The 14,209-nt window shown below is 50.1% G+C and overlaps 1 protein-coding gene across 3 annotated transcripts in view; it reads right to left on the reverse strand.

The window, feature by feature from the left end:
- INPPL1 (inositol polyphosphate phosphatase like 1) overlaps positions 1–14,209 on the reverse strand; it is a 1,340,026-nt gene that overhangs the window by 173,851 nt on the left and 1,151,966 nt on the right. For all 3 annotated transcript variants that reach the window (XM_085623407.1, XM_085623409.1, XM_085623408.1), the window contains one exon: positions 13,048–13,197. In XM_085623407.1, the coding sequence (XP_085479533.1) occupies positions 13,048–13,197 (150 nt within the window). The remainder of the gene's footprint in view (positions 1–13,047; positions 13,198–14,209) is intronic.

Consider the following 14,209-nt stretch of genomic DNA (forward strand, 5'->3'; position numbering starts at 1 on the left):
TTAAAAAATTAGAGAATCTTAAGGTTCTTTGTGGCTAGCATAAATGAAGGCCCCACAAAAATGGGCGATCCATCAATAAGCTCATGGATGATAATCACATGAAGATTCTGTTACCATTCAACTCTTTTGATGCAACCAAGCGATATAAACACACTTCCTTGGCTGTAAGTAATCAAATTATAGGAGTCTTCGGTCTCTATCCAGTAAAATATCTTATAGTTCGTTCTCTAGCCCCCTTTAAGCGTGATAAGGATGGCGGATTCCACAGATACTAAGATCATGTATGTCCCTAAAAAGGGTTCGATCCTCTCCGCAAGTAGGGATTCCTTCAAAGCATATTGAGAGCAGAACCCGTCCTCCTCGTCCGCATCCGGGGACCGACGGGGGGACGTCGGAGAGCGAACACGCTTCTTCGACTTCTTTTTGTGTCGTCTCTTACCCGAATCCGAGGGTGAAGACTTGAAGCCCGAGGAGTGACGACTGCGGCCCCGGAGCATTCCCTGGAATGGCCCCTGGACCGGGAACGGCACTGGGACGAGTGCCGGATCTCCAGCAGCTTCCGGTGCTGCTCCCTCAAGGCCTTCGGGGCCATGGCCTGACAGTCCCGACGGGACTGGGAATCGCGGTCGGTCTCCAGGTAGTAGAGGCAGACATCGTGGGGGTCTGCCACCGACATACTGCGACGGCAGGTCTCACAAGATGTAAATCCAGGCATCCCTACGTGCACCAAGGAAACAAAAATTGTACAGGAGACTAAAGTCTCAAAAAGGGTAGTCAAAAAGTGACTAAGGTACGTGCTCTAACCGTATCTGCGCTTTCTGGCTCAGAAAAAGAAAGAACGGACGTCAGCGTGCATGGGTGGCGCCCAAGTAGTCTATGTGACGTCATCTCGGCTCTTACGATGCCAGCGACGGACACGGAGCCGCACGACGCCACCTACTGACGTGCAGGGGTACTGCTAGCAAAACCTTCCGGATCCAGTCTGACACCTGGGGATATTCTAAGGTAAGGAATCTATCACTAACGTGTCTCTTTCAGATTCGCAGTACCAATTCCCCTGCCCTCTGTCCAGAACAGTTCAGCCAGGGGATCTATAGCCAGGGCAAAGAGAAGAGGAGACAGCGGGCATCTCTGCCTGGTCCCCCTGAATATGCAGTATTTGGAGGGAAATGTGGAGCCAGTCTTCACTAGGTCCGTCGGGTCCGTATTATGGAGAGTAACCCATTTAATCCCAGCCACATCCTACTCATGACCTCCAAAAGGAAGCCCCATTGTATAGAGTTGAAGGCCTTCTCGAGGTCTACCGACATGATGAGAGCCTTCTAGTTAGCCTGTACCTCAGGGTGGTAGAGCATATGATATAGTCTCTTGCGAATGAGGGATGTGCTAGTTTGGGATGAAACCGTTCTAGTCTCTATGCAATAAAGTCATTATGTAGGGGAGGAGTCTACTTGCCATTATTTTTCTCAGGACCTTAAAGTCCATATTTTACAAGGACAGTGGGCGAAACGCTGATAGAGGTGCTCCTACTATGTCAGCACTATGTCAGTTTTAGGAAGTGGAATCACTGTTGCGCTTTTTATGGAGTCCGTCAAGTGGCCCAGCCGCAAGGAGTTAAGTATAGAGTGTTAGTGATTTGGGGGCCAAAGTGCCCACAAAGGCGGAGTAGAACTCTTCTGAAAGCCAGTCTGGGCATGGTTTCTACCCGTGGGCATGCCCTTCAAAGCCGCACACACTTCTTGAGCCATAATCAGGCCCCTAAGGTTTATCGGGCCTTGAGTGGTAGTGTCGGGAGGGCCAATCTATCTAGGAACCTATCATGCGCTCCTTCAGGCAGTATTTCTGGGCCACAATATGGTGCTTCATAATATTTATGGAACTCCCAGTGTGTAGACGTGTGTCCCATTGAATGAAGTGAGGTGTGTGATGGGGTACCTTGTAATTCAGGGCGGATGAGCTAAGCCATGATTCTCCCAGATCTACGCTCTTCCACGTGTACCCTAGTCATGTAAGTTTTGTAGTCATGACATCACAGGTGTTCCAGGATAGTATTGTTAACTTTCCTTCACATCTGTCAATCCATTTATGGGCATCTGGGTCAGTTCCCATGGCACCCTCTAGGGTGTGTAGGGTGTGATTTAGGGTGGCTAGTTCACTATGAATTTCCCTAGTAATACCGACTGATTGGCTCATACAGTGACCACGGACCACCACCTTGAAAACCTTCCATTCCATCTAGAAGGATGAAGCCGAGCCCTGATAGTGTTCAAAATAGTCAATAATGAGCGAGTAAAGGGAATTTTTTTTATAGCAAGTGTCTTTAAGTGATGTTCGTTGAAGTTGCCATGATGGAATTACTGGTCTGTCATCAATGGGCCTAAAGCCCAGCACGAGGGGGCTATGGTCTGAGAGTGTGGACCCAAGGTATTCAGTAGAGATGGCATTTGGCTTAACCTCTCTGAGCATAGGAATTTATCCAGCAGGGTATAGAGTGCATAAATGGATGAGAAGTAGGAATAGTAATTTGTGGGACAATGCTGGGCGCGCCATAGGTCTGTCAGTCCCTAGTGTTGAGTCCAGTCTCTAAGGCCCTTCGCCAATTTGTGTGCAGGGGCTCCTGGCAAAAAAGGGGGGGGGGGGGGGGGGGGGGGGATGAAGCATTTTAGTCCATTGTTTGGCCCAGTGGTGACGATAGGGAGTGAAAGAATGCCAATTGAACTTGGTTAGGAGCATGGATGAACCCCAGTGTGACCTCTTTTCCTAGTAATCTAATATGCATTAATACGCATCTGCTCTCTTTGTCAATGAGTGAATGTAGGCACTTAAAATGAGTCCCAGCCATCACCCATATCAATGTTTCTCTCGCATATGCAGAGAATGATGTAGCATAAACCTGGCCTCGCCATCTGCGGGGTAATGGCTCCACCTCCACCCTAGTAAGATGTGTCTCTTGGAGCATGGCAATTTGCACTCCCCTACGCTGTAGGTGATAGTGTATATTGAATATGCTACTTACCAGTATGCATCTGTTCTTGGCATGTAGGGCTGCTGACATTCATATCTGTGCATAGATCGCCGCCTAGTGTTGGGTCCGGATGATTGCACGTTGTTGTCCTGGAAGAGTCTTCGAAGTATCCTGGGATAGGTGACTCCTCCCCTGGACTACAGTGCGCATGGGCATCCTCTCCATCCTCAGATTGTTTTTCGCCATTGTGGCAGTGATGGAGTAGATACAGAAAGTGATGACCATGCTTTACAGTAATTCTGAGAGCTGCAGCTGCTACAGGCGCCGGGGAGGAGGGAGGGCGATATGAATGTCAGCAGCCCTACATGCCAAGAACAGATGCATACTGGTAAGTAGCATATTCAGTTCGAGGCATGTGGGCTGCTGAATTCATATCTGTGCATAGAATACATAGCAGTGCCCTCTATTAGCGGCGGCTACCAGTGCCAGCTGCAGCAGTCTGAAAAAGAGTTTTGAGAACAGCCTGTCCTACAGCTGCCTGCTGTTTTGATTGTACATCTACACAATAGTGTTTGGTAAATGTATGTGTAGTGGACCAGGTGGCTGCTCTACATATATCATGCAAAGGAATGTTTCCTAGGAAAGCCATGGAGGCCCCTAACTTACGTGTTGAGTGGGCTCGTGGGGGAATCGTTAAAGTGCGTTTAGCCTTTTGATAGCAAATTTGAATACATTTAACGATCCATCTGGCTATACCTGCTTTAGAGATAGCGTTACCTTTGTGGTGTGGGGCAAAGGCAACGAAAAGTTGTGTTTTCCTAAAGGGTTTGGTCCTGTCGATATAATACATGAGGGCCCTCTTTACATCTAAGGTATGGAGTGCCCTTTCAGCGACAGTCTGTGGGTTTTGAAAGAAAACCGGCAGTTCAATAGTCTGATTCATGTGGAACTGCGATACCACCTTGGGCATGAACTTGGGGTTGGTACGTAGTACGACCCTGTTGGCGTGAACTTGTATAAATGGCTCTTGGACGGTCAGTGCCTGGAGTTCACTAACTCTTCGTAAAGAAGTTATCGCGACTAGGAAAGCTACTTTCCGGTAAGGAATTGAATCTCGCATGAGTGTAGAGGTTCAAAGGGTGGACCCATCAGGCGTGTGAGGACCAAGTTGAGGTTCCACATTGGGGCTGGTGGGTGGCTAGGAGGAATGACTCGTTTGAGTCCTTCCAAGAATGCTTTGATGGCAGGCACTCTGAATAGAGAGAGGTGCTGCCTGGTCTGTAGATAGGCGGATATTGCGGTCAAATGGACACGTATAGAGGTGTACGCCAGATTGCATCGGTAGAGGTGTAATAGGTAACAAATAATGTTTTGGATTTATGCGTCTAGCGGGTTGATGTCATTATTATTGCAATAAATGACGAACCTCTTCCATTTGGCTGCATAGCAAGCTCTGGTAGTGGGTCTCCTGGTCTCCTTAATGATGTCCATACAGTCAGGTGGCAGGTTGAGGTAGCCAAACTCTAGGACTTCAGGAGCCAGATTGCCAGGTTCAGCTGTTGCGGATCTGGGTGCTGAACCTCTCCATGGTTCTGCGTCAAATGCTCGGGTTTGACCCGCAGCCGTTGATGCGGCACCACGGAGAGTTCGAGAAAGGTGGTGTACCACGGCTGGCGTGCCCACGTTGGAGCAAACAGGATGAGTGTCGGAGAGTGTTGTCTGAGTTTGCGTGCCACCAGCGGTATTAGTGGTGCTGGGGGAAAAGCGTACGCAAATCTGCCGGACCAGTTCATCCATATCGCATTGCCCTGCGACTGCGGATGTGGGAACCTGGCGGCAAAGCTTTGGCATTTTGCGTTTTCGCTTGTGGCGAATAGGTCTATGTCTGGATGACCCCACTGCTGGAAGTACGGTTGGAGTACTGATGGGTGTAACTCCCACTCGTGCATCTGGTGGCTGTGTCTGCTGAGCAGATCCGCCATCTGGTTGTCCTTGCCGGGGAGGTGTTCCGCCATGAGGAACATGTTCCTCTGAATGGCCCACTTCCACATGCTCTGAGCCAGATGAGACAACTGTGGAGAGTGTGTTCCTCCCTGCTTTTGTATGTAGTACATGGCGGTCATGTTGTCCGTCCGGATCAACACGACTTTGTTGCACAAGTGTACTTTGAATGCTTTCATTGCTAGGAAGATTGCCATCAGTTCTAGAAGGTTGATGTGCATCTTCTTTTGTTGTATTGTCCATAGTCCCTGCACTGTGTAATTGAGTACATGAGCTCCCCATCCCTGGAGAGACGCGTCCGCTGTCAGTATTATTTGTGGAACAGGCTCTTGGAACGGTCGGCCCTTGCAAAGGTTTTGTGGATTCCACCAATGCAGAGAGTTGTATGCCCGACCGCTCACCAACTCTAGGTCTTTCAACTGTCCTTGAGCCTGATTCCACTGACGTGCTAAGCACTCCTGGAGCGGGCGCATATGTAGTCTCGCGTGTGGGACTATGAAAATGCAGGAGGCCATCATGCCTATCAACTGCATGAACACTCGCGCGGGCAGGGAGTGTTGTGGTTTGAACTTGGAAATCAGCATCTGTATGCTGTTGATTCGCACTAAATTTGGCTGAGCTGTGGCCGCCAGAGTGTCTATGGTCGCACCTAGGTACTGTTGTACGTGTGCGGGCTGGAGATGGGACTTTGGGTAATTTAGTGAGAACCCCAAACTGTGAAGGAGGTGAATGGTGCGGGACATGTGGCTGGCACATTGTTGGGCTGACTTTGCTTGAATGAGCCAGTCGTCCAGGTAAGGGTAGACGTGTATGTGCTGCCTCCGCAGATGTGCCGCTACAGTAGCTAGGCACTTTGTGAAAACCCTGGGTGCTGTTGTCACGCCGAAGGGAAGGACTTTGAACTGGTAGTGCTGCCCCTGAACAGTGAACCTGAGGTATTTTTTGTGTGAGGGGTGAATGGGTATGTGGAAATACGCATCTCTGAGGTCCAGTGTGGCCAGGAAGTCTCCCTGCTTGAGCAGCGGGAGGACTTGCTGTAAAGTGAGCATGTGAAAATGCTCGGAGAGAATGTACCGGTTTAGGGGTCTCAGGTCTAATATAGGTCTGAGCGACCCGTCCTTTTTTGGTATTAAAAAGTACAGGGAGTACACCCCCGTACCTTGCTCGTGGACGGGTACGACCTCTATTGCACCTTTTAGTAGCATACTTTGCACCTCCTGCTGTAAGAGCGTTAAGTGCTCTGAGGACATAGGACGGTTTTTTGGAGGTATTGTGGGTGGAGTTGAGGTTAATTCTAGGCAGTAACCGTATTTGACAATATCTTTGACCCACCTGTCCGTGGTGATGGAGTTCCACGTGGACAGGAACCTTTGTAGCCTTCCCCTGACAGGTGTTATGTGGTCGGGAGGAAGGGAGAGGGCGTCACTGCTTGTTCTTGGGGGAGGACCTGGTGTTGCCGTAGCCGCGTCCTCTGCCCTTTGTGCTGGAGCCACGATATCCACCCCGGGTGTTTTTGTCGTAGGTGCTCTGTGTGTTGCCTTTGTTGTATGTTTGCTGTGACCCCTGTCCTCTACCTGCTCCTCTATTTCCGGGGCGACGAAAGGAGCCGCTCCGAAAGGACTGCGTTTGTAGAGCCCCCATGGACTTTGCAGTGTCCGTGTCCTTTTTTATTTTCTCTAGGGTGGTGTCAACCTCCGGCCCGAATAAGTAGTCGGGGTTGACAGGTTGGTTGAGGATGTTATTTTGTACCTCAGGTTTGAATCCGGAGATTCGCAACCAGGCATGTCGTCGCAACATGACGCTAGTGTTTATGGCTCTGGCAGCTGTATCCGCGGCATCCAGTGCACACTTAATGGATGCATTTGTGAGGAGCTGTCCCTCCCTGAAGAGGATCTCTGCACCTTCTTTGTATTGGTCAGGGAGATGTTGGAGTAGTTGTTCTAATGTGTCGTAGTGTGCTCGATCGTAGCGAGCGAGGAGCGCCTGAGTATTGGCAATACGCCATATGTTAGCTGCCTGTGCGGCAACCCGTTTGCCGGAGGTCTCTAGCACCTTGGACTCTTTGTCCGGGGGAGGAGCATCACCTGTTGTTTGCGAGTGTGCCCTCTTGCGAGCATTCGCAACTACAATTGAATCCAGAGGTAACTGGCCTCTAATGTAGGTGGGGTCCCCAGGCGCCGATCTGTATTTTTTGTCGATCCTGGGGTTTATTACTCTTGCCCTGGTGGGTTCCTTGAAGATGTCCTTTGCTGGTTTGAGGACACCCTTCAACATAGGTAGAGTTTTAATGTTCCTTTCTGAGGATGCGAAAGTGTCCATGAGAAAGTCGTCCTCTACGGTGTCAGAGTGAAGTTGCACCCCATGATTGGCCGCAGCACGTTCAATTAAGGCGTTGAACGCGGCAGTGTCCTCTGAGGGAGATGTTTTTGCTCCATAGAGTTGCGGGTCCTGTGCATCTATAGGTGCACCGGAGTCGACAGGGTCATCCCAAGCTTGATCAGGGTCCTGTTGGCCTTGAGGGTCCATCTCTCCGGGGTAGGGGACGTGGTCACCCATGTAGTCCTCCAAAACATCTGTGTCGGAGTGTGTGGGAGAGGAGGACTGTGGATCCTGGTAGGGGGAATGGAGAGGTTCGTAAAGAACCGGTGCCGAAACCACTGGCAGCTTTCTTTTAAGTGGGATCCGGAAGGAGTCCAAAGCTGGCTCTGAAGTTATTCTCCTTTTGTGGAGCAGCATCCTGCCGGTGTCGGCGTCGATGATATGTGACGGAGACGTCTCCGCAGGAGAACATTCGGCAGGCGTGATCGTGGTTTGGGTGACCCGTGTCCTGATTTGGAACAGTTTCGGGGCCGTGGATGGCGGCAGGCCAAAAGTAATGTTGGCCGGTGCCGAAGAGGCTGTTGGAGCTTTTATTGGCTCGGAGCCCGATGTGTCCTGGAGGACTGTTTTGTGTTTGGTGCGTTGCGCAGCAACGGGCCGCACCTGGAGCGCCATCGATTCCTTTGCGCCGACCGGTTCCGTAGAAGCGGGCGTGGACTTTTTCGGCGCCGGTGAGTCATCGAGTCGAGGGGCGGTAATGGCCGTCGACGTCTTCGATGAGTGTGCCTTCGGTGGTGCTGTCGAAGCGGTGTGAGACGCAGCAGGCAGTTTGACCTTTGGGGTCGGAGTCGATTGCGTCGGTGCCGGGAGCCGAGTAGGTTTGGTGGCACCGAAGGTCTTCTTCCGTATGTTGACGCCGACGTCGGCCGTTGCAAACTCGGCACCGAAGTCTCGTTTGGTGCGCTCGGTGCCGATGGGTTTTGCTGGCGTCGAAGGTGTGGTGGGCCTCGATCCGACCAGCGGTACTTTCGGTTTCGGTTTCAGTTGAACCAAGACAGCTTTCGGTTTCGGTTTCGAAGAAGGGAAACCAGCCGGTTTGGGTATTAATGGCTGCCGCTGAATGTCCGAGGCCGGGCCAGAGGGCGGGGCCGAAGAACTGCGGGATAGGTCTTGGGTAAGGCCCGAAGGCGATCCCTCGACCGGAGCCATAGACTGGCGCACTGGGATGTCCTCAGTCTGTACGGGTAGGCCTTGCTCGTCATCGGAGCTACTCTCTTCGGCCCCTAAGGCCTCATTGTAGTCTCCTACCTCGGTGTCGTCTTCGTCTCTGCGAAAGAGGCTTTCTTCGACGTCTTCCGAGCCGGAGTCGTGTTCGGAAACGGGGCTGGAGGGTAGGTTCTCCACGTCTTCGACATCTTCGGTCTCAGCGCTGAAGATGTCGGCCGGGGCCGGTGCCGCTTGCTGCGCTTCGAGTCTCGCTGCTCGTCGATTCCGGAGAGTCTTCTTGGATCAGAATCGGGCACAGGCCATACATGTAGATTCGTCGTGATCCGGTGAAAGGCATTTGTTGCACACCGGATGGACATCGATGTGGGGATATTTCGCATTACATACCGGACACCGCTTGAATGGTGTCCTCGATTCCATCGTCGATGACGGGTCAATGGTCGGGTAGGAAGCGAAAAAGTTGGTTCTGGAAGTTAGTAAACTAACAAGATACTATCGATACCGATCGGGAACAGTACCGACGCGAACTAAAGGCCTTTTGGCCTAGAAAAAGTTTTTCCTAACTTGAGTCAAGATAAGCACATCCGAACCCAATGGCGGAAAAAAACAATCTGAGGATGGAGAGGATGCCCATGTGCACTGTAGTCCAGGGGAGGAGTCACCTATCCCAGGATACTTCGAAGACTCTTCCAGGACAACAACGTGCAATCATCCGGACCCAACACTAGGCGGCGATCTATGCACAGATATGAATTCAGCAGCCCACATGCCTCGAACTATAAAATTTGGTCACATATCCCATACCTCCTCGGACATTCCAAGTCATACATTTAAGGACTTGGATTCTAGTGGCCATGGCAGTGTTGTGGGTAAAGCCGCTACCATCTTTAATCTGGTTGTCTTAAAGACCGTTTCACCCCATTCTCGCCTCCCAGAGAAACAAAAAGAATAACAATGCGATCCCCAAACACACAACTTCCCTTTCCCTGGGCAGAGCAGCAACGGCTGTCCATCCACACATATTGCAACCTACAAACAGCAGCATTAGCAGAGTTCCACCAGACTCAGGTGATAGGGGCTAGCAAGAACAGTCCAATTTTGCTTTAATCACTTCCTCCAACAGAAGGAGAATCTAGAAGGAGCGGGCCCTCCAGCTCATAACCTGGTAAATCATTGTCTAGCTCACCTCTGTCCATCCCCCAACCCAGCACCAAAAATCACTCCTGCTCTTGGGCCAGCAGGATCATCTTCTCTTTTGGTCTTGCTCTCGCAGGATCTCCAAGGGCGGTCCACTTGGGATGACCCAGTCTTGTAGGTTTCCAGCCAGTCCCATATTTCCTGAGGTTCCTCACAGACGTGCAATAGGATGTTGCAATCCCTAAAGTGGAGGAGTTTAGACATCACTCTGAGGGGTGGTCAACCCAGAGCAGGCGGCCTGACCCTGTGTGCGCGCTCGAGGGCAAAGAAGGATGTCTGTTGGTTCGGTGCAACTGCAGACCTCAACCAGTTCACCAAATAGGCCAACATATCATCTCTGGGAGGCCCACCACTCGCACATTACTCAATCTGCTATGGCATCTTCCGCATGACGTTCCAGTGTGTGCACTTTGTCATTGTTGCGACCTGTCGGGCCCCGTCAAGATGTGCTGGGCATATCTCCGTGAGCCCCGATTCTACGTCCTTCACCCAGTCTGTTAATTTGTTATGGTCAGCTCCTAGCAGTGCCAGACTCAAATACATAGAATTTATCTCAGCATGGTTTTGGTGTCCATTATGGCAGCTAGGATCTTATCAAATTGCATTTGCATAGTGGGTGGCATGGTGCCCAGGCTTTCACCTTCTCCCTCTATCATCGTCAACTGATTGGAGACACCAATATGTGTGCTCGTCTGAAGAGCTCTTGGCTTCCCTATGTCCCTCCAGTCCATGGAGATTGCGTGAAGCAGGGTCTGGTTAGGTGGGCAGGGGCGGCTAGAATTCTTAGAGTATTTCACCCTGGAACAAGGGTGTCTCTCAGTGATCGTTGCGGGCTGTTCCACCGTTTGCCTGGTGTTCGTCATATGAACAGGAGGGCCACTGGTGAGTCTTGGTATGCAGTAGGAGAGGACTGTCCTGGCACCAAGCAGAGCCACAGGGACTGGGATCAAGCTTATGACAGTGTGCAGTGTACAGACTCTGCTTCTGCGTGTCATAGGATGGGCTGTTTCTATCTCTGGGAGGTGCACAGCTCTGCTGTTTAGCACCCATCTCTCAGCTGGAATTTATCCAAGGCCTACATCTAAGGACGCGGAGGTTCTCTGGGTCTCCTAAGTCTATTGCGAACGCACTTCTGGGTGCAAGTGCCCTCAGGCGGGTATCTGTGCCTCGTTGTGTACAGTCTCACTTTTGTCGGCTCTCCTCTGCGTTTCACAGCCCTGTTTCCTGCCCCCAGACACTCAAAACCGCTGCCTTGAGCGGGCACAGCAAGGGTCAGGCCCGCGTGACCAGTACCTAGGCGTTAGGTCTCTGCATCTTCTCCAAGCCGCCAGAATGCCGCTCACCCCAGAAGGCGGCGGCCAGATGAAAGAGGGATCAGGTAGGGCAGGGAATGTTCATCTGCATGTCGCCTTGCGCTAGCTCATCAACCAGCATCATTTGAGCATGTAGCTATTTTGCAGCAGTCTCTCAGGCCGTTCGCCGCGGCCTAGAACGTAACCACCAGTATGTAGGGCCAGGCGCAGTCTCAGCAAGCCTATCGCTGCAGCCCCGGTTCGAGATGGCGATACAGCAGCATGATGCGGCAGTTCCAGAAGTCATCAGTGATTCCGGGCCAGGCCGGGGCAATTGCTCCCCTACCTCAGAACTCAAGCACCTTTCTTAGGTTCATCAGGGGTGCCGGAGAGTTGGACCGGGGGGGGGGGGGGGGGGGGGGGGGAGGGGGGCTAGAGTGAGTGCAACTCTTAGGGTTGCACTCACTGCATGGCCGGTGTGCTTTGCAGCCCCTCACGCACCGGATCCTGAGCACCGTCGGGGCCTCCACAGCTGGCCTCTTGCCCGCGCGGATCTCCGGGAGCCTCGCTAGTTCACCTCCAGCAGCAGGGTCTCAGGCAGAGGGGAGCCACTGTCTGCTCCCAGGGACAGCCTCCAACACCCGTGCAAGGCAAGGTGTTGAGCTGCAGAAAACTTTGGGGTTTGAATGGGGCCAACAATCCTTGATTTGGCAGGATGATTTCATGGGTTGGGGCGGAGTGATGCAATTACGTGTTTGCTATCTTTGGCTGTTAAGCCATACCCAAAGATATGCCAAAGGTTAATGCTACTTTTCTACCCACCTTGTTATATGCAGATGACGCAGTATTACTGTTCTGGACACTGAATGGCCTGAAGATCCTTATTGAGAAATTCATCAAAATCACGGATACTCTTTATCTCAATACCAACCCATCTAAAACGTTTTATATGGTTTGTGGCCCTAAACACAGGAAAACTAGAGTCCTTAGTATTAAGGGAAAAAAGGTTGAGAGGGTCTGCTACTTTTATGACCTGGGTATAACTTTTGATTCCTAAGGACCCTTCTGCATGCATGAGAAATTAGGGTTGGTGTATGTGCCAGACCTTATTGCCATGGCCCACAAGTTGCTATGGCTGTCTGTATGGTTGTACTCCGATTCATCACTCAATCGTACGATCATTCTAGACTGCGTTATATACAACCATGGTCAGTCTATTCCTTGGTTCAAACATATTAACTATATTGCTAATTTATTGGGTAGACCGGACTTGCATTCTAATTCCCAGCAGAGCAAACTACATTGGGCAAAAAAAACATTTAGGGATATGATCACCACTAACAAGGACGACAAAGAGCATTTAAACAATCTGTAGTGGGCTATTTCATAATTCTGACCACCGGGGACATTGAACCCTATTTGATGTGGGCACCTAACCTGTGGGAGAAATCCATTTTAACAAGGCTTTGACTGGGATGGATGTGCTGTGCTGCCTGCTCAAGTTCCCTCTGGGACAATCAGACACTAATACGGTCATGACCTACCCTTGCGATGAAGTTTCCTCCCAAACGCTTTTACAGTTTATGTTTTCACGTCGGTTTATTTAGTGCCTGCATTTAAAGCATATAATTGTATTCAATGTAAACTTGTTTATAATTCCTTTCGCTACTTAAGTAATGCAATGCATTAGCATGCTATACAGTTGGAAGTTTTCTAAAAGGTGCAGTCTCACACCGGAAATCCCTGCTGTTTTTATATATTGGGTATTATATTTAATTAATTATCCATGAGTTATTCATTTTATTGCTCTTTTATGAATAATTTTTAAGAATCAAATAAAGATTTTGATGGTGAGGAGACTACCTTCTGCAAAAGAAATGCATGCGCAGAACTGTATTCAGCAAACCTACCACTTACAACCGTCAGCTTCACATCACTCATTTAACAGCAAGAACAAGGCCCTTCCACAGTTGCCTAATGTTGCTGTCCTGGGCCAATTCATGGGTAAGTCAATACACAGACCTCTGAAATATAAAATGGACTAACCGGGTCTGAGAGGCTTCCTCCTTGAGTGTGGCTGGACAGGTAGCTGGCGGACGACCAACAGAGGTGGCATTTGCCTTTTCAGGTTCATCAAACATCTTTGCAAGCTGAGAGGGGGCACTTTCCCCGGGGGCATGCTTTCGACCAGCTGATCTAAAGGAGACAACATGTACTGGTTATATAACTTGGAGAGGTATATCACTGTGATCAAATCAATTTCATTCATACAAGCTTTGCAGTTCTTCCAGAAGCAAATCCGCTAAGACAGTTATTTAACTTTGATATACTTACTAGAATCACATGCTTGAATATTCCCTATTGTTAGGCTGTGAATCCTCGGTTGTCAGTGGTAATGCAGACGTTTCCATACACATGCAAATAACATTCAGTTGGAGACTATATGCAATATATAAACCTCTTTTGATGACCCTACTCTGGCCAATCAGGTCGACAGACAAAGGGCTCCAATTCCCCTCAAAGGCTCTACTGCTCAGATATCTGCAGCTACTCAAGAAATGACAGAACTGTACTTTTCTAACGTACATAAAAGCTTATCTCGTATTAACTATTTCCTTACAGACATGGATTCAGTGGGGAACTTTACACATTCTCAGGTAATGCCGAGAGGCATTTCGGATCATTCCCCGGTTAAGGTTGATTTTACTCATTGGGAGAGACAGGCGCGCACCACCATTGTCATTAGCCCATGGCTCCTAACCATATCCGACATCAGAGAGAAACTCTGTATGTAATCGGAACAATACTTTACAGAAAATTTGGGTTCGGTCGACTCCGCACAAACTATTTGGGAAGCATACAAAGTAGTCCTGAAAGGGCAGGCTCTGTCCTTAAAAACTGGGTACATTCAGAAGAAGCGTAGATTGCTGGTCCAGGTAGAGGAGGATCTTCAGGGGTTGAAAAGGGAGCATGCACAAAATCCTTCGGAAGACACCTACCGTAGGCTTACCCTAAAACAAGATGAGTACCGAATTAAGACAAGGGAGCATATGCTAACCAAGCATCGTAGTACCCAACACAGAATATACAAATTGGGTGATAGGGCAGGAAGAACATTGGCGTGGTTGGAAAGGAGAGATCGAGGGGCGAGATGGGTGCCCAATCTGACACTGCCAGGAGGCGGGACAGTTACCCACCCTAGGGACAT

This window comes from Triturus cristatus, chromosome 8 (genome assembly GCF_964204655.1).
Source record: "Triturus cristatus chromosome 8, aTriCri1.1, whole genome shotgun sequence".
Classification (NCBI taxonomy): Eukaryota; Metazoa; Chordata; class Amphibia; order Caudata; family Salamandridae; genus Triturus; species Triturus cristatus.